The sequence below is a fragment of the Pristiophorus japonicus genome, chromosome 13 (genome assembly GCF_044704955.1).
Source record: "Pristiophorus japonicus isolate sPriJap1 chromosome 13, sPriJap1.hap1, whole genome shotgun sequence".
Lineage (NCBI taxonomy): Eukaryota > Metazoa > Chordata > Chondrichthyes > Pristiophoridae > Pristiophorus > Pristiophorus japonicus.
In genome coordinates this window covers 101,869,420-101,890,151 of record NC_091989.1, presented here as the reverse complement: position 1 = coordinate 101,890,151, position 20,732 = coordinate 101,869,420, and the positions used below count along the sequence as shown (strand labels likewise).

Below are 20,732 nucleotides of genomic sequence, written 5' to 3'. Positions count from 1 at the left end.
ACTCACCACGTGGAAGAGGAGTCAGCAGATGGCTGTGAATCCAGCGTGGATTACGAAGAGATGGCTAGAGAGGCAGCTCAGTCCCAGGACCAAGTGTGTGGAGTAGATACCTGCATCACAGATTGTCCTCCAGTGATAATGGAAGGCGAGATAAATGGCGTTCCAGTCTTCATGGAAGTGAACACGGGGGCGAGTCAGTCAGTAATGAACCAGGAAGCCAGAGGCTATGGAACGATCAAGCTGAATGACCCAAGCTGGTCCCGGTTCAGGCAAAGCTGCGCACCTACACCAAGGAACTGATATCAGTTGTTGGTAGTGTGGATGTAAGTGTATCCCATGAAGACGCGGTGTACAAGTTACCATTGTGGATTGTTTCAGGTGATGGACCAATGCTACTTGGAAGAAGATGGATGGGTAAGATTCATTGGAACTGGGAAGACTTTATCCCTCCAGCGATCGATGCCTTCCGTGCTCAGAGGCAGAGCAAGTCCCCGCCTTCAGTTGGACCAGGCACCGGAGAACAGATCCGCGCAGCCCCCGAGGCACAGAGCGCTCATCACGATTGCGTGGTGATGATCCGGCCGAGACGACCCGAACGCACCTTCCCGGTTTCAGTGGCAGGACTCCTGGGGAGGAAGATTGTATCCGAGGGCGCCTTCCCAGCTTCAGTGGCAGAATCCCTGGGAAAGAAGATCGTGGCAGTCGACATCATGGACAGGGAAAAGATGGCAACCAAACCACGAGGTGCAGCGCTAATGGAGCAACGACACGTGGTTCCATGCAAGGAAGACGATTGGGGTAAAAGTAGTAAGGTCATTTTAAAGGAGGCCAGCAACCCACCATTTTTGAATGAACTGTTTGAAATTGGTAACCAATGTAAAAGTCCAGCTGTAACGAGCAAAATGTTGTTGAGCGATGTCGGGTGCAAATTGCAATCAGCCAATGGAGCAGGCGAATACCTAACAGTCATATACAGGTCCAGCGGGCTACCTAATGCTGTAGCCTGCGTCCCCGGAACCAGAACAATGTATCATAAAGTGTCCCCACAGCTGACAGAAGTAGACATACCGCAGAGTAAATGATCCCCGGAGATTAGAGGCACCGGTAACGATATCCTGCCTCAGATCGGTTAAACATTGCAGGTACCCGATGGCATGAACCGCCACGGGCCAGAAACAGTAAACTGCACCTATGGTAAAAACAGAGAGACAGACTATTATCTGAATGGTGACAGATTAGGAAAAGGGGAGGTGCAACGAGACCTAGGTGTCATGGTACATCAGTCATTGAAGGTTGGCATGCAGGTACAGCAGGCGGTTAAGAAAGCAAATGGCATGTTGGCCTTCATAGCGAGGGGATTTGAGTACAGGGGCAGGGAGGTGTTACTACAGTTGTACAGGGCCTTGGTGAGGCCACACCTGGAGTATTGTGTACAGTTTTGGTCTCCTAACTTGAGGAAGGACATTCTTGCTATTGAGGGAGTGCAGCGAAGATTCACCAGACTGATTCCCGGGATGGTGGGACTGACCGATCAAGAAAGACTGGATCAACTGGGCTTGTATTCACTGGAGTTCAGAAGAATGAGAGGGGACCTCATAGAAACATTTAAAATTCTGACAGGTTTAGACAGGTTAGATGCAGAAAGAATGTTCCCAATGTTGGGGAAGTCCAGAACCAGGGGTCACAGTCTAAGGATAAGGGGTAAGCCATTTAGGACCGAGATGAGGAGAAACTTCTTCACCCAGAGAGTGGTGAACCTGTGGAATTCTCGACCACAGAAAGTAGTTGAGGCCAATTCACTAAATATATTCAAAAAGGAGTTAGATGAAGTCCTTACTACTCGGGGGATCAAGGGGTATGGCGAGAAAGCAGGAATGGGTTACTGAAGTTGCATGTTCAGCCATGAACTCATTGAATGGCGGTGCAGGCTAGAAGGACTGAATGGCCTACTCCTGCACCTATTTTCTATGTTTCTATGCTCGCAATCGGCTACCATCGTCCATCACCCGGTGGAAAAGGCGCAGCCCACAAACCCACTCACCACCACACTGAACAGTTATTAAATCTCACCTCCACTGGGTGAGGTGTGGTGGCGGCATACTGCCCCTTTTTGCCCGAGGTAGTGGGCTGCGCTGAGACAGAGTATGGCAACTGGTGTGTTGCCTCTGTTCTCAGAAAATAGTTACCTTTTGCGGCTTGTCTGCAGCCGCTGAACAATTGCTTAAATCACATAAAATAGAAATCGCATTAATCCATTCGTCATGTTAGTCACAGATCCATTAACCCGTTTAACTGTGCATTGTGATATTAACTCTTTTCACTAATCATCTCAATCATTTTAATCACAGTAATCATTTTAGCATCAAAATATTAACTCTTGCCTTAAATCACGTCATCATACAAATCACAGTAATCATTTTGACTCACTCCTGCCCTTACAAAAGTCTCTTTGTGGGGACCGCCAACTGGTACATTTCCTTTTTAAGACTCCTGGGTACATTTCCCTTTTAAGACACCATTTTGATTTTCCCACGAGGTTTTTACTGGGCGGCGCCATTTGAGGTGCTCTGCTGGTGCCTGCCTGCTTCTCTCTGCAGAACTCTGCTGCCACGAGCTCGCTGTGCTGCTGCCTGCTCTCCCTCTCTCTCTCCCCGCAAACAGCTGGCGACCAAAGCGGCCCGGAAGAGCGCTCTGGCCGCGGCGGAGTGAAGAAGTCTCATCGCTACAGACCCAGCACCGTGGCTCTGAGGGAGATCCGCCGCTACCAGAAATCCACTGAGCTGCTGCCTGCTCTCCCTCTCTCTTCTCCAGCTCGGTCGGCGCTGCTGCTGGTTCCAGCGCCTCTTTCTCACTCTCAGACATTGCAGGGGAGAGTCAATGGCCGCCGCTGCTCTGCCCAACCCCACACACACGTCCTTTGCTGCCATCCGAAGGTGGAGGCCTGCTCTGCCTGTGAACACGGGGGACAGCGGTCTGTGGAGAAATGAAGTCTTTCCAGCTCCCACGGACCTTCCATCGATCTCCTGCCGAGTAGCGTCGGCCCATCACCTGCAATGACCCACAAAGGTAAACCTTGCGTCTCGCCACTGTGAGATACCTGCACATCCGCTCTGCCAAAAACAGGTATCAGATCCTTGGTGTAGGTGCGCAGCTTCACCGTGACCGGGACCAGCTTAGGTCGTGCAGCTGGGTTGATCCACAGTTTATCAAAAGTTTCCTGACTCATCAGCGACTGACCCGACCCTGTGTCCACTTCCATACTCACTGGGACTCCGTTAATCTTGACTTCCATAATCACTGGGGCCGAATCATCGGGACACGTATACAGTCCAAACGCATCATCTTCTTCTACCTGGGGCTGGGATGCCCGTTGAGACAAACCACAATGCTCCTCGCTGGATAGCAGATCATCTACCGTCTCCTCAGCCACATGGTGAGTCGTGTTTCTTTTGCATATACGCTGAAGGTGACCTTTCGTGTGGCAGGTATTGCACGTATACTCCACAAACCTGCACCGGTGAGCCCCGTGGCTTCCTCCACAGCGCCAGCATGGTGCTACTCGATTAGCCCCCCTCGGCGGACTCTGAGTTCCAGGACCCTGAGGTCCATGCTCTCTGCCCTGGGCAGACCCACGTTCTGCAGTTTTGTCTGTAACGGGCGCTATCCTGTGAATTGTACCTGCCGGGTTCGAGACCGTGTGGATCATCTGCTTGGTGCTGCAAGTCGAGATCATAAATGCCCGGCTGATGGTGATGGCTTGCTGCAGGCTGACTGTAGGTTCAGTAGATAGCAGCTTGTGAAGGAGACCCTCATGGCCAATCCCCATAACAAAGACGTCTCACAATGCCTCGTCAAGGTGTGTGCCAAAATCGCACGGCGCCGCAAGTCACCTGATGTCCGCAGCATATTTTGTAATACCTGGCCCTCAGGTCTGCAGTGATGGTAGAATTTGTGCCTGGCCGTGAGGATGCTCTCCTTTGAACTCATTCGTAACCAACTGAAACCAATCCGCTCCTCATATGACTTGTCCTTGGAGCTCACGGGTGCCAGTAAATCCCTGACGAGACGGTAAACCTTCTCGCCACAACTGGACAGCAATATCGCCTTACGCTTCTCTATCAGTGCGCTCGTGTCCCCTGTCAGGTCATTTGCTATAAAATAGTACTCGAGCCTTTCCGTAAAGGCATCCCAGTCATTACCCTCTGTGAAATCCTTTAGCGTGCCCAAAGTAGTCATAGTTGCGTGAAGAGCTCATCCGTGTCCTCGTTGCCAATTTGTGATGTATGTAGCACTCAAATCACTGACTCCACACAGTCTGGTGTTGTAGTAACTGCTGTGACCTTGGTCCTTTATTGTGTAACTCCAGAGTGCCCTTCAGGTGTGGTGGGCAGCCTTTTCTACTGTCTCGCAGGTACTTCCGGGTCTCCCACCACAGTGTCCCTTGTGGCACACCATTGTAACTATACATTTAATGTACATGGACAATACATAACAAGAAGTAACGGCAAGTGCCCTGAGCTCCGGCAGCCCGAGCAAAATGAGCTCACCTCGCCCACAGACCCACCAGCATGGGGCACTGCGCTACCATCAGACGACCCGGATCATCCGGCCGTGCTGGAACTGGACTGTCCTTGTGTAGCAGTAGTGATGTACCTTTACTGATCATGTAAATGTACCACACAAAAAGAAATGCAACTGTAATCCACCTAACAAATGTACCAAGATGTAAATGTGAAACCCATGTGATGAACTTGAATGCAACTTGCATGTAACAGGCCATTAGCATGATCTCTGTGTGGGGGGGAGGAAATGGAGTAGTCATGGACTCACAACCAGAAACCATGGGGACCTCCAGTGACAACAAATCTCACTGCCAATCCACCCAAGCGAGAAGCGACCCTCCAATGGTCAACCAGGAAGAGCAAAGCCCCGGTCACCGTCAATGCACGAGTCAATTTGCATGAAAGACTTGGGGGGGAAATGATGTCATGTATGTAGACCATGTGTACAAACTGTATAGTCATATAAGGTGTGCCACCAGAGGGCACTGCGGTGGGAGACCTGAGGGTCACCTGCATAGGTGTGCAGGGCCCAGTTTAAAAAGCTGCCCACCATGTTTGTGCCTCACTCTGGTGTTACAATAAATGGGACTAAGGTCACAACAGCTCAAGTACAACTAGATCTCATGGAGTCATTCATAAAAGTATTAAAGACATAACAATATGGATTGTATGAGTGACCCTGTGCCGGCAGCCTCGGGGCCCGCTGCTGATACCCGACACCACACAGCCGGTCAGCACCACCCCGCTTCTCTCCTTCACTCACCTGTGTCCGACCCACCTCGCCGCCAGCACCATTCAATTATGTGGTGTATGTAGAATCCAGCCCATTGAATTCTTTACTCGCTTCATTCCTCGTTGAAGGTTGAATAAATGTCCCTGGACATTGGCGGCAGATTACACGATTGCTACAAGAATTTCTCCCTGAGATAATAAATTTCCTGATTTGTCCTCAGTTTTTGGTGATTAGGTCAGCTTCACCCAATCAACTGTTTAAAAGCCAACACTTATTGTGCATGGTGTGTTATTTTTGTTAAATATAAATATATTTAAATTAACATGCATCAGTTTTTCATGCATACTTCATTCGTACAATTTCACAGGTGAGTAAGCACAGCAGTTTCTGCTGAAATAAACAAAAGATTTAAGAGGCTATAATCAGCAACTTTGGAATTGACATTAATGCAAAGTGCTAATGGTTATTGGGTTTTGGCCAATATAAGCATTTGTCCATTTTAAACATGGATGTTTTAAGTCGGCCATTCAGCCCCAAGAGCCACGATTCAATTAGATCAGGTCTGATCTCTACTTCAACTCCATTTACCCACCTTTTCTCCATCCCGCTGATAACCTAAGCTGACAAAAATCTATCAATCTCCTTTTGAAAACCTCAATTGACCCCCAGTATCCGCAGCCTCTTGGGGAAGTGAGTTACAGAGTTAAAATTATATCCCTTAGTTCTGTAATCCCTCACCAGAGGAAATAGCTTCTCTGTATCTACCCTTTATCATTTTAAACATCTCAATTAGATCATCCCTCGACCATCTACACTCAAGGGAATAGAAAGCCAAGTTTATGTAACTTGTCCTCATAATTGGGAAGTACACTTAATAATGAAAACTACAACAAAATACTAAAATATATTAATAAACTTGCAGAATGGCCATGTAATTTGCAAATGTGTTTCAAAATAGATAATCTGAGTTCGTGCATTTTGATAGGAAGAATAAGGAGGGCACATACTCCTTTGAAAATAGGAGTCGAACTAGGACAGAGGAGCAAAGGGATGGAGCCGTACTGATACACACATCACTAAACATGGTGACACAGGTTAATGAGGCCAAAAAAACAAAGCATTGGGGATCATTCCAGAATTGAAAAGCAGAATAGTTATGTTGAAGTTGTATCGAGCCTTGGTTGGACCACACTTGGAGAACTGCGCACAGTTCTGGTCTCCATATTATTAAACGGATATAGAGGCACTTTGAAAAAGTACAAAAATAATTGACAAGGATGATAACAGAACTGAGAGGTTATAGCTATCAGGAAAGATTGAACAAACTGAGTAATTTTATCTAAAAAAGAGAAGGCTGAGGGGATCTCCTTAAGATTGTGAAACGATCTCATAGTGTAACGAAGAGAAGATGTTTCTACTTGTGGGGGAGACCAAACTGAGGGGCTGCTAATATAAGACAGTCACTAATAAATTCGATAGGGAATTCAAGAGAAACCTCTTTAACCAAAGAGTGATTAGAATGTGGAACTCACTACCACAAGTAGTGATTGAGGTGAACAACATAGATACATTTAAGGGGAATCTAGATAAAGACATGAGAGAGAAAGGAAAAGAAGGTTATGCCGATAGGATTAGATGAAGAGGGGTGAGAGGAAGCTTATACAGAGCATAACCACTAGTGTGGACAAGTTGGGGCGAATGGCCTGTTTCTGTGCTGTACATTCTATGTAATTCCATGTAACCATCGACTTCCTGGTATCATCCTAGTGGATCTGTGCTGTACCCGCTCCAAGATCAATATATCGTTCCTGGTATCCAAAACTGAAGGCAGTACTCCAAATGAGATTTGACAAAGGCTCCATACAACAGAAACATAACCTTCACTTTTCTATTCCAATGCCCCTTGAGATAAAGGCCAACATTCCATTAGCCTTTTTGATGACCTTTTGTACCTGTGCACCTCGACCACTTCTTGATCATCTTCTACAATTTGACAATCCTCTCCTCTCAGGGAACCTGCCTCGCTTTTAACCATTCATTTCTTACTGATATATTTGTAAAATACTTTACGATTCCTTTTGCCGTCTTTTGAATTCATTTTCTTCATACTCCTTGGGGCCAAAATTCAGCTCCCGAATAAGGCTCTTTACCGCCTGTTTGCAGTGGCCATGCGGCGGAGTTGAGCGGCCGCCGATTTCTGGTCAAATGGCCGCCACAAGCTAACTTCAGCAGGGGGGGTTTTCTGGCAGTCCCCACTTCCGCCCCGCCGCTGCTGAGCGGCCGTGAGTGCATCATCAGTGCGCGCACCGCTGGCACCCCCCACCTCCCGCCAAATTTAACCATAAAAATATTATTGCCGTCGAGCGGAACTTTTTCTGTCGGTGCACCTTTGATTCCGTCCGTAAGCCCGGGTTGTGCGGCGGCCATTAAAGGCAAGGATCTAATGCCGCGGGCACTATTTCATTTTTTTTTAAGTCGACCGGACTATTGTGCCCACCTGCTTCAGTCGGGCCGCCAACAGGCAGCCTGCCACCCCCTCTTGGGTGCCAGACCGCTGGGCCGGCTGAAACCTTCTCTGGTTGTCCAATGTTCGATCGCGACTGATGGACGATTCTCTCCCATTTAATGGAGGCGAGATACGTCGTGACGCAGGCGCACAATGACATCACCACCACTCTGCTGCTGAGTGACAGCGGCAGAGAATCCATTCCGCCTCCCCTTCCGCCCCTCACAAGCACTTACCACCGCACTTCCGACCCCTTTATAACCGATTTCCTGACTGATTATAAAAAAGACAAAGGACTGAATTTCATGAATGCTGCAACTGTATAGGGTATTGGTGAGGCCGCACCTGGAGTACTGCGTGCAGTTTTGGTCACCTTACTTAAGGAAGGATATACTAGCTTTGGAGCGGGTACAGAGACGATTCACTTGGCTGATTCCGGAGATGAGGGGGTTACCTTATGATGATAGATTGAGTAGACTGGGTCTTTACTCGTCGGAGTTCAGAAGGATGAGGGGTGATCTTATAGAAACATTTAAAATCATGAAAGGGATAGACAAGATAGAGGCAGAGAGGTTGTTTCCACTGGTCGGGAAGACTAGAACTAGGGGTCACAGTCTCAAAATACGGGGGAGCCAATTTAAAACCGAGTTGAGAAGGAATTTCTTCTCCCAGAGGGTTGTGAATCTGTGGAATTCTCTGCCCAAGGAAGCAGTTGAGGCTAGCTCATTGAATGTATTCAAGTCACATATAGATAGATTTTTAACCAATAAGGGAATTAAGGGTTACGGGGAGCAGGCGGGTAAGTGGAGCTGAGTCTACGGCCAGATCAGCCATGATCTTATTGAATGGCGGAGCAGGCTCGAGGGGCTAGATGGCCTACTCCTGTTCCTAATTCTTATGTTATTATTATGAAAGAGGAGACCTCTTTCAAAACGGCGGTAAAAATTCTTAAAAAACAGTAGGTTCACCAGCTTCCGACGGGACTGAATTTTGGTCCCTTAACTTTCCTTATCCCCCTCAAACTCTTTTCTTATTTTCTCATTTTATCTGTTAGTTTTTTCATCATTATTATCCTTATAATCCTCAGGTTCTCTTCACCTTTATTGGTTTCTAAACTCTTTATTCATCCCTGGCATCCTAAAACTGCTGGTAGTTTCCTTCTTTTCTAATGGAATGTACTTTTTCCATCGACATTCATGGGTAGATGAAAGGAAAAGGGTGAAAGGGAGATTTACAAACTTGAAGCTAATGGAATGTTGGCCTTTATCAAAAGGGAGGAAGTGATGCTTCAGTTGTGTCGAGCCTTGATCACATCCCATGTGGAGCACTGCGTTCTGTTCTGGGCACCACCCCTCAGCAACGATATGCTGGCCTTGGTGCAGCTGCAATGCAGATTAACCAGAATGAAACCGGGACTTATAGGGCTAAATTATTAGGGCAGGCTACGTAAGCCTGGCTCGTATTCCCTTGAGTATAGGAGATTGAGCGGTGATCTGATCGATGTGTTTACATAGAAAATAGGAGCAGTAGTAGGCCATTCCCCTTCGAGCCTGCACCGCTATTCAATATGATCATGGCTGATCCTCTATCTCAAAACCATATTCCTGCTTTCTCCCTATATCCCTTGATGACTTTTGTATCTATAAATCTATCTATCTCCTTTTTAAATATGTTCGGGATGCATGCAATAAAGGTACAGCAATTATCATGGGTGACTTTAATCTACATATAGATTGGGCTAACCAAACTGGTAGCAATACAGTGGAGGAGGATTTCCTGGAGTGTATAAGGGATGGTTTTCTAGACCAATATGTTGAGGAACCAACTAGAGAGCAGGCCGTCCTAGACTGTGTCTTGTGTAATGAGAGAGAATTAATTAGCAATCTTGTTGGGCGAGGCTCCTTGGGGAAGAGTGACCATAATATGGTAGAATTCTTCATTAAGATGGAGAGTGAGACAGTTAATTCAGAGACTAGGGTCCTGAACTTAAAGAAAGGCAACTTCGATGGTATGAGAAGTGAATTGGCTAGGATAGACTGGTGAATGATGCTTAAAGGGTTGACGGTGGATAGGCAATGGCAGACATTTAAAGATCACATGGGTGAACTTCAACAATTGTACATCCCTGTCTGGCATAAAAATAAAACTGGGAAGGTGGCGCAACCGTGCCTAACAAGGGAAATTAGGGATAGTGTTAAATCCAAGGAAGAGGCATATAAATTGGCCAGAAAAAGCAGCAAACCTGAGGACTGGGAGAAATTTAGAATTCAGCAGAAGAGGACAAAGGGTTTAATTAGGAGGGGGAAAATCGAGTATGAGAGTAAGCTTGCAGGGAACATAAAAACTGACTGCAAAAGCTTCTATAGATATGTGAAGCGAAAAAGATTCGTGCAGACAAATGTAAGTCTCGTGCAGTCAGAATCAGGTGAATTTATAATGTGGAACAAAGAAACGGCAGACCAATTGAAAAAATACTTTGGTTTTGTCTTTACTAAGGAAGACACAAATAACCATCCGGGAATACTAGGGGACCGAGGGTCTAGCGAGAGGGAGGAACTGAAGGAAATCCTTATTAGTCAGGAAATTGTGTTGGGGAAATTGATGGAATTGAAGGCCAATAAATCCCCAGGGCCTGATAGTCTGCATCCCAGAGTACTTAAGGAAGTGGCCCTAGAAATAATGGACGCATTGGTGGTCATTTTCCAACATTCTATAGACTCTGGATCAGTTCCTATGTATTGGAGGGTAGCTAATGTAACCCCACTTTTTAAAAAAAGGAGGGAGAAAGAAAACAGGAAATTATAGACCGGTTAGCCTGACATCGGTAATGGGGAAAATGTTGGAATCAATTATTAAAGATGAAATAGCAGTGCATTTGGAAAGCAGTGACAGGATCGATCCATGTCAGCATGGAATTATGAAAGGGAAATCATGCTTGACAAATCTTCTAGAATTTTTTGAGGATGTAACTAATAGAGTGGACAAGGGAGAACCAGTGGATGTGGTGTATTTGAACTTTCAAAAGGCTTTTGACAAGGTTCCACACAAGAGATTAGTGTGCAAAGTTTAAGCACATGGTATTGGGGGTAATGTATTGACATGGATAGAGAACTGGTTGGCAGACAGGAAGTAAAGAGTGGGAATAAACGGATTATTTTCAGAATGGCAGGTAGTGACTAGTGGGGTACCGCAAGGTTCAGTGCTGGGCCCCCAGCTATTTACAATCTACATTAATGATTTGGACAAAGGAATTGAATGTAATATCTCCAAGTTTGCAGATGACACTAAACTGGGTGGCAGTGTGAGCTGTGAGGAGGATGCTAAGAGGCTGCAGGATGATTGGACAGTTTAGGTGAGTGGGCAAATGCATGGCAGATGCAGTATAATGTAGATAAATGTGAGGTTATCCACTTTGGTGGCAAAAACACGGAAGCAGAATATTATTTGAATGGTGACCGATTAGGAAAAGGGGAGGTGCAACGAGACCTGGGTGTCATGGTACATCAGTCATTGAAAGTTGGCATGCAGGTACAGCAGGCAGTGAAGAAAGCAAATGGCATGTTGGCCTTCATAGCGAGGGGATTTGAGTATAGGAGCATGGAGGTCTTACAGTAGTTGTACAGGGCCCTGGTGAGGCCACAACTTGAATATTGTCTTCAGTTTTGGTCTCCTAATCTGAGGAAAGACATTCTTGCTATTGGGGCAGTGCAGCGAAGGTTCACCAGACTGATTCCTGGGATGGCAGGACTGACATATGAAGAAAGACTGGATCGACTCGGCTTATATTCACTGAAATTTAGAAGAATGAGAGGGGATCTCATAGAAACATATAAAATTCTGACGGGATTGGACAGGTTCGATGAAGGAAGTATGTTCCCAATGTTGGGAAAGTGCAGAACCAAGGGTCACAGCCTAAGGATAAGGAGAAAGCCATTTAGGACCAAGGTGAGGAGAAACTTCTTCACTCAGAGTTGTGAACCTCTGGAATTCTCAACCACAGAAAGTTGTTGAGGCCAGTTCGTTAGATATATGCAAAAGGGTGTTCGATGTGGCCCTTAAGGCTAAAGGGATCAAGCGGTATGGAGAGAAATCAGGAATGGGGTACTGAAGTTGAATGATCAGCCATGATCTTATTGAATGGTGGTGCAGGCTCGAAGGGCGAATGGCCTACTCCTGCTCCTATTTTCTATGTTTCTATATTTCTCTGACTTGGGCTCCACAGCCTTCTGTGGTAGAGAATTCCACAGGTTCATTACCCACTGAGTGAAGACATTTCTCTTCATCTCAGTCCTAAATTTTCGACCCCATATACTGACACTGTGACCCCTTGTTCTAGACTTCCCAGCCAGGGGAAACATTCACATCCCTCCACATCCAGTATGTCCAACTATGCCAGCATTTTATACATTTCAATGAGATCCCCTCTCAGTCTTCTAAACTCGAGTGAATACAGGCCTAGTCGACCCAATCTCTCCTGCCATCCCAGGAATCAGTCTGGTGAATCTGCACTGCACTCCCTCTATGGCAAGTATATCCTTTCTTCGGTAAGGAGACCAAAACTGCACACAATACTCCAGGTGTGGTCTCACCAAGGCCCTGTATAACTGTAGTAAGACCTCCTTGCTCCTGTACTCAAATCCTCTTGCAATGAAGGCCAACATACAATTTGCCTTCCGAACTGCTTGCTGCACCTGCATGTTTGCTTTCAATGACTGGTGCACAAGGACACCCAGGTCCCTCTGTACATCGACATTTCCCAAGCTATCACCATTTAGATAAGAATATGTATTTATGTTTTTTTGACCAAAGTGGATAACTTCACATTTATCCACGTTATACTGCATCTGCCCTGTGTTTGCCCACTCACTCAACCTATCTAAATCGCCTTGCTACGTCTTTGCATCCTGCTCACAACTCACAATCCCATGTAGTTTTGTGTTGTCAGCAAACTTGGACATATTACATTTGGTTCCCTCATCCATATCATTCATTTAGTGAATAGCTGGGGCCCAAGCACTGATCCCTGTGGTACCTCACTAGTCACTGCCCGCCATCCTGAAAAAGACCCGTTTATTCCTACTCTCTGTTTCCTGTTAGTTAATCAATTTTCAATCCATACCAGCATATTACCCCCAATCCAATGTGCTTTAATTTTGTACACTAACCTCTTATGTGGGACTTTATCAAAGGCCTGCTGAAAATCCAAATACACTACATCCCTTATCTATTCTATCAGTTATATCTTCAAAGGCTCCAGTCGGTTTGTCAAACAAGATTTTCCTTTCATAAATCCATGTTGACTTTGTCCAATCTCGTTGATATTATCCAAGTGTGCCGTTATCACATCCTTTATAATAGACTCGAGCATTTTCCCTACTACTGATGTTTGGTTAACCGGTCTGTCGACCCCTGTTTTCTCTCTCCCTCCTTTTTTAACTGTTAAAAGGATTTGATAAGGTTGGCATGGAGAAATGATTTCCTTTGGTGGGGGAATCAAGAACATGGGGACGTAATCTTACAATTAGAGTTAGGCCATTCTGGATTGAAATCAGGAAGCATTCCTTCACACTGTCTGTAATAGAAATCTGGAACTCTTACCCCAAAAGGCTATAAATGCTGGGTCAACTGAAGCGTTTAACACTGAGATCAACAGATTTTTGTTCGGTAAAGGTAGTAAGGGATATGAAGCAAAGGCAGGTAAATGGGTCTGAGGTGCAGATCAGCCATGATCTAATTGAATGGCAGAGCAGGCTGGAGGGGCTGAATGACCTACTCCTGCTCCTCGTGTTCCTATCAGATGCAAAGTCAGTATTTGCTGCTTTTGAATATGTTTTTAATATTTACTGAATGTTTTTAGAACTAAAGAGCACATACAGATCTGAATCAGTCCCACATGTGTATCCACAATGATGTGGCTTTGTTTGAAAGTTCCATTCCTAAATCGGACACCTCCTCCTAAACCATGCCTCATTTTTCTCCACGACTCTCTTTTTCAAATATGCTGCCTGTTCCTGGGGTATGAAATACATAGAAATACATCGAAGTTACAACCCAGAAACAGGCTGTTCGGCTCAAACACGCCATGTCGGTATTTACCCTCCACGTATGGACATAGGATCAGGAGTAGACCAGTCAGCACCTCGAGCCTGTTCTGCCACTAGCTTTTAGTGATTTTTATACATGGACACCTAAATCTCTTTGCTTCTCCACAGATCCCAATTTCTCAACATTTAGAAAATACTCCCATTTGTCTTTCTTGGATCCAAAGTAGATGACCTCACATTTCCCCACATTGAACCCAGTTTTCCCCACTCACTTAATCTGTCTATGTCCCTTTGTAACTTTTAAGCTTCTGTCCGCATTACTTACTGTGCTTCGCACTTTCATATCATCTGAAATACAATTCTCATCCAGTCAGTGATATATATGGTGAAAAGCTGAGACCTCAGTACAGATCTCTGGGGACACCACTTGTCACATCCTGCTGATCAGAGTACATTCCCTTTATCCCTATTCTCTGCCGCATACCTTCCAAACCATTTCCAACCCATACTACAAGGATGTTTTCAGATCCGTGAGTTTTCATTTTTGCTAATAATCTCTTGTACAGAACCTTAACAAATGACTAATGGAAGTCCATATAGATAACACCATGTTAGTGACCGCCTCAAAAAATTCAACTAAGCTAGTCAGACATGACTGACTCTTCACAAATCCATGGACTCTGATCAGCTCAAAATTGTCCAAGTGCTCAGTTACTCTGGCCCTAATGACAGATTCTTGTAATTTTCCCACAACTGATGTTAAACTGGCAGGTCTGCAGTTATCTGGTTTTTCCCCACACCCTTCTTAAGTAATGGAGAGACTTTTGCAATTTCCAATCCAATGTCTCACTTCCCGAATCAAGAAAGTTTTGGAAGATTATTACTGACACATTTGCAATTTCCTCACCTACTTCTAACAGCCTGGAGAGGAAACCATCAGGCCCTGGATGTTTGCCAATCTTCAATCTCATTATTTCTCCATTACCATTTTTTTAGCTAGTGGGCAAATTCCAGTTGGAGGCTTCCTTCGGACAAATGCCTCCGACCCGAAAATGTTTTGCGAAAATACCCGGTGATCATGGAGGCCTGCATTCGATGCGCAGCGTATGGAAATGCTGGAGTCACGTGGGCCTGGACCACCAATCACTGTCTAGTAATTAAATGTTTTACAAAAAGTCATTTTTTTGTATGTGTTTTAATAGTGTTTAAAATAAACTTACCTTAATGGACAGGGTTTTTAACATAAAAATGTATGATTAAATAGAATTTTTATATGTTTTAAAACTCTGATGCTGGTAAAAGTAAGCTATGCGCCTGCTTTTACCAGGTGTAAAAGTTTGAAGGACATTGGCTGGGCATGAGTTGGGCAAATAGGCCAATCTCTCCCGCGCGAATGTCCTTCTCCCGGGGATGCGGAGGATCTGTCAAGAAAGCACTTAACAGATCGGGAAAGCTGGTTTTCGGCACATGTGCATCGTGCCCAGAAAACCGTCTTTTGCGAGGCCTCGCCGGGTCTAAGGCCAGAATTTTTGGCACAATATTAAATCCAACAAATTCTTCCCATAGATTAATTTTAGTTTCCCTTGTACCTGCTGGTATTTTGTCCCCTTCCTTTGCTGGGAAGAAGGATGCAAAGAACTTATTTAACGAGTCTGTCATTTCCTGATGATCGATGACAGTATCTCCTGCGTCTGTGTTTAATGGGCCCGATTTTCCCTCAGCCACTCTCTTTCTCTGAATATACTATACAGGCTTTTACTGTTATCCTTCACATCCCTTTTATTGGTATTCCTTTTTGCAATTACATAGAAACATAGAAAATAGGTGCAGGAGTAGGCCATTCAGCCCTTCGAGCCTGCACCGCCATTCAATGAGTTCATGGCTGAATATGCACTTCAGTACCCCCTTCCTGCTTTCTCGCCATAACCCTTGATCCCCCGAGTAGTAAGGACTTCATCTAACTCCCTTTTGAATATATTTAGTGAATTGGCCTCAACTACTTTCTGTGGTAGAGAATTCCACAGGTTCACCACTCTCTGGGTGAAGAAGTTTCTCCTCATCTTGGTCCTAAATGGCTTACCCCTTATCCTTAGACTGTGACCCCTGGTTCTGGACTTCCCCAACATTGGGAACATTCTTCCTGCATCTAACCTGTCTAAACCCGTCAGAATTTTAAACGTTTCTATGAGGTCCCCTCTCATTCTTCTGAACTCCAGTGAATACAAGCCCAGTTGATCCACTCTTTCTTGATAGGTCAGTCCCACCATCCCGGGAATCAGTCTTGTGAATCTTCGCTGCACTCCCTCAATAGCAAGAATGTCCTTCCTCAAGTTAGGAGACCAAAACTGTACACAATACTCCAGGTGTGGCCTCACCAAGGCCCTGTACAACTGTAGCAACACCTCCCTGCCCCTGTACTCAAATCCCCTCGCTATGAAGGCCAACATGCCGGTTGCTTTCTTAACCGCCTGCTGTACCTGCATGCCAACCTTCAATGACTGATGTACCATGACACCCAGGTCTCGTTGCACCTCCCCTTTTCCTAATCTTGTCACCATTCAGATAATAGTCTGTCTCTCTGTTTTTACCACCAAAGTGGATAACCTCACATTTATCCACATTATACTTCATCTGCCATGCATTTGCCCACTCACCTAACCTATCCATGTCACTCTGCAGCCTCATAGCATCCTCCTCACAGCTCACACTGCCACCCAACTTAGTGTCATCCGCAAATTTGGAGATACTACATTTAATCCCCTCGTCTAAATCATTAATGTACAATGTAAACAGCTGGGGCCCCAGCACAGAACCTTGCGGTACCCCACTAGTCACTGCCTGCCATTCTGAAAAGTACCTATTTACTCCTACTCTTTGCTTCCTGTCTGACAACCAGTTCTCAATCCATGTCAGCACACTACCCCCAATCCCATGTGCTTTAACTTTGCACATTAATCTCGTGTGGGACCTTGTCGAAAGCCTTCTGAAAGTCCAAATACACCACATCAACTGGTTCTCCCTTGTCCACTTTACTGGAAACATCCTCAAAAAATTCCAGAAGGTTTGTCAAGCATGATTTCCCTTTCACAAATCCATGCTGACTTGGACCTATCATGTTACCATTTTCCAAATGCACTGCTATGACATCCTTAATAATTGATTCCATCATTTTACCCACGACTGAGGTCAGGCTGACCGGTCTATAATTCCCTGTTTTCTCTCTCCCTCCTTTTTTAAAAAGTGGGGTTACATTGGCTACCCTTCACTCCATAGGAACTGATCCAGAGTCAATGGAATGTTGGAAAATGACTGTCAATGCATCCACTATTTCCAAGGCCACCTCCTTAAGTACTCTGGGATGCTTTCTTTGTATCTCTTTATTGCTTTCTATACTTCCCCCAGTCTGCTGGATTTCCACTTTGCTTTGCATTTCCATCAGCCTCTTCTTTTACCTTTACATTGAATCTTACCCCATTTGTTGACCATGGTTTCCTACCTACACAAGTGGAACTTTAACCTTTTAAGGGTTTGTACAACTCTGAATACCTACCAAAGTTTGTCGGTTTCCCCATTAACCATTAGCCCAGGTTACTGTGGGCAGTTTGTGCCTCATTCTATCAAAATCAGCCGAGCTTAAATTTACTACCTTTAGTTTGTGACTCTCCCTTCTCCCTCTCAAACTTTATATCAAATTTGATCATGTTATGGTCACTGTTCACAAGATATTGCCTTACCATCAGATTACTTGCTAGGCCTTGCTCGCTAGTCATCACTAACTCCAGTATGGCCCATTCCCTTCTCGGTATTAAAACATATTATTCCAGAAATCTGTCCTGAATACTATCTAGGAATTCACTGCCTTTACGACTTGTGCTGTTCTGCTTCTCCCAGTCAACGTGAAAATTAGAATCTCCCATTCTACCCTCTTTGTTTTGGTTATAAGTTTCTCTGATCATCGTATTTATGCATCCCACTTCTGTATCTCTATTGTCAGGAGGTCTGTAAACAACTCCATCAGAGTCTTGCATCCTTTGCTGTTTATTCATTTTCCCCAAAGTGTTTCCACTGCATGTTCACCCTTACTGATATCCCTTCCTCCAACTGCTGGAATGGTCTTTTTTCAATATTGCTACTCCTCCTCCTTTCCCAATTTCCCTGTCCTTTCTCAAGCCCTTACAGCCTGGGATGTTCAGCTCCCAGTCATACCCAGCTTGTAGCCAGGTCGCTGTAATGGCTGCTACATCACACCCTTTGAGCTTCTAATTCGCTTGTTTTATTCCTGATGCTGCATGCATTTGTGTACAAAATCTCTTATTTGGCTAACAGGTTGCACTCTGCCCATTTATCCTGATTAAGGGAAAAATGAAGGAGGACGTTAGCTCAATATGTTTCACTAAACCCACACAGGCTCGATAACGGAAATTGGGATTGAAATGCTGAAGTTTCCAATTGGAATGGCGAAAATGCCAAGCCCCCTTCTGGAGATGCACCTGATGTAAACACCAGCAATGGCCCTGCGATCAGTGCCACCTGAGCAGAGGAGGCAGGCAACACAACACCCCTGAAGCCTACAGTGGGAGATGCCCAAGTTCAGTATGTCCACCCAATGACCTCATCTGCCCATTGATACAACTGATGACTTATTCCAACATCCCCTCCGAGAATGTCACAGCACACACAGTCAGTCTTGATAACTGAAATGTTAATCTATGTGTGTTTAACAAAGACTGACCCTGGATAATTACCAGGATAATTACAGGATCAGTATCCTGTACCTGTTGTCATAGGGATAAGAAATTAAACAATCAGTATTATTTAGCAACCGCAAAAAGGATGCTGTGCGAGTCTTTATTTTAGAAGCATTTGTTGCAATATTTTTATTGTTTTTCTTTGCAGGATCTTTTCAACCAAAAGTTTGATAATTCATTTAAAGTTACAACATGGAGTAACTATTCCACTAATGTCAGTGTCACTACACCAGTGGCAGACATCCCTTGTGAAACATCCCTGGTAAGATAGAATTAACATATTTCACCTACAAGTGATTAGAAGAACCTACTTCATTGAAAAATAATCTGATGTTGTAAATTTCTATTTTAGGAATCAACAACCAGTGTCTCCTCTTCACCAGGTAAATAAATGTTTTTATTTAATCTGTCATTCAGTTCTGGAAAATGTAAATCTAAAGTAAAAGCAGTTTAAATAGACAACTTTCTATTGGTTTCAACAATAAAACTAATATCAATAACCACAACGGAAATATTTCAGGGTGCATGGCTGTGTTTATAGAGGCCCTTAATTACCACACGCTGAGTTGTGCAGCATTTGTGCCAATGTGAGATGAGATGCACCAGAGATTTTGGCTCAGCTTACTTGCTCATCCATTGAAGGATTCATTGGTGTAAATCCCATTGAATCGGGAGCAATGTGCTGGGGTGCTTGGGAATTACAGTGCAGCTTTTAAAAAAACAGTTCAGACTGAAGATTGCAGCAGGATGCTGTGGAGTCGCAGGTAAATCGCAGAGCGTTTGGCTCACTCAGTTCACTGTTAGCGAGCTTGATTTAGATAGGGTTGGAATCTCTGAATTATCTGCTGTTTTGGAGCAGATTTGGGATGTGGATAATGTTACTGGACCAGTAATCCAGAGACGTGGGCCCCGATATTTACTGGGAGGTGGGGAGGGAGTGGGGAAATGTGGTAGTGGGGAGGAAACCTGGAAGTTCCGAGAACGTGGCAGTCCTTCCAAAATGAACCTCAGAGCCTCATTATCATATTTGTATTCAGTTTCCTGCCCGGATGCCGGCCGGAGTTCCAGGCTTGCTGGCTGCCTGGCAGCAAAGCCAGTGGCACAAAACCCACAGCTGGAGACAGTTGGGGCTGACCCCGGCAATCGGGAAAGTTCCTGGATTGAAGCAGGGAGGTGGGGGGGTGGAGGTGAGCTTGGACCAGCAATCGGAAGGGAGGCAAAGATCACAGGGCAGAAGTGAGGGGGTTGGCAGATCGTGGTACAGTAAGCTTGGGATCGTGGGTTTGGAGGGGTGGGGTCGGCCGATTGTGTCTGCGAGGAGAGGCCGCGACCGGCAGAAGGTTTGATGAGGGGCCGGGGGAAGCACTCCTCCTCTCCCTGGCCCACAAGCAGTGCTATAAAAACTGCTTGATCCGCCAGCTCCCGTGTCCATTCAGCTCCTGGGTTTCCCGAGCACTGGGAAACCTGGCCGACCAGCGTTAGACTTAAATCCGGCTCCCAATTACACTGTGGGAGCCTGATTTAAATATTATAATGAGATGCCACTCATCCTGCCACTGGAAAGATGGCGGCAGGTGTGTACGTGGCAGGTTGGCGATCGCATTTCACAATTTCACATTTTAATCCCTTCCCCAGACTCTCTCCTTGGGGGGTAATATCGACCCTGTGGACTTATAATCCGGAGAACCAGTTCAAACCCCACCTGGCTGTTTGAGAATTTCAAATCAGCTTGTTCAATAAGGATGTTTTGGTGTTGGCCTCATTATAACACATCTCCAGTGCAGTACCAGGTTTCCTTATTGGCTACTTAACTCACTGCTATATGAGCTTTCCACCAATCAGCCTTTTATTCAGATTTTGCCAGAAAAAAGGGCAAAATGGATTGACAGAGAGAAAAGTAATTGTGAGCGCCATCACGAAGACAAGTAGTTCCATGAATTATCTGCTGCCCGTGATCACAAACCATCCTTTGTTAATGGAATGAAATCCCATTATTAAACCAACGGATTGCAGTTGGAGCCCTCAGTGCCAATATGGGTGTAATCAGTGACTCCCTGCAGCCTGGGAGAGCCAGAAATAAAGCACTCTTCCTGTCCTGCTGATGCTTCTGTTCCAGTGTGAAGTTGCTGCATGTTGCCA

General features: G+C 45.3%; 1 protein-coding gene across 1 annotated transcript in view; it reads left to right on the top strand.

Moving 5' to 3' along the window:
* LOC139278156 (uncharacterized) overlaps positions 1-20,732 on the top strand; it is a 147,556-nt gene that overhangs the window by 104,929 nt on the left and 21,895 nt on the right. The window contains exons 8-9 of the mRNA XM_070896812.1: positions 18,742-18,855; positions 18,946-18,976. Coding sequence (XP_070752913.1) covers positions 18,742-18,855; positions 18,946-18,976 — 145 coding nt within the window. The remainder of the gene's footprint in view (positions 1-18,741; positions 18,856-18,945; positions 18,977-20,732) is intronic.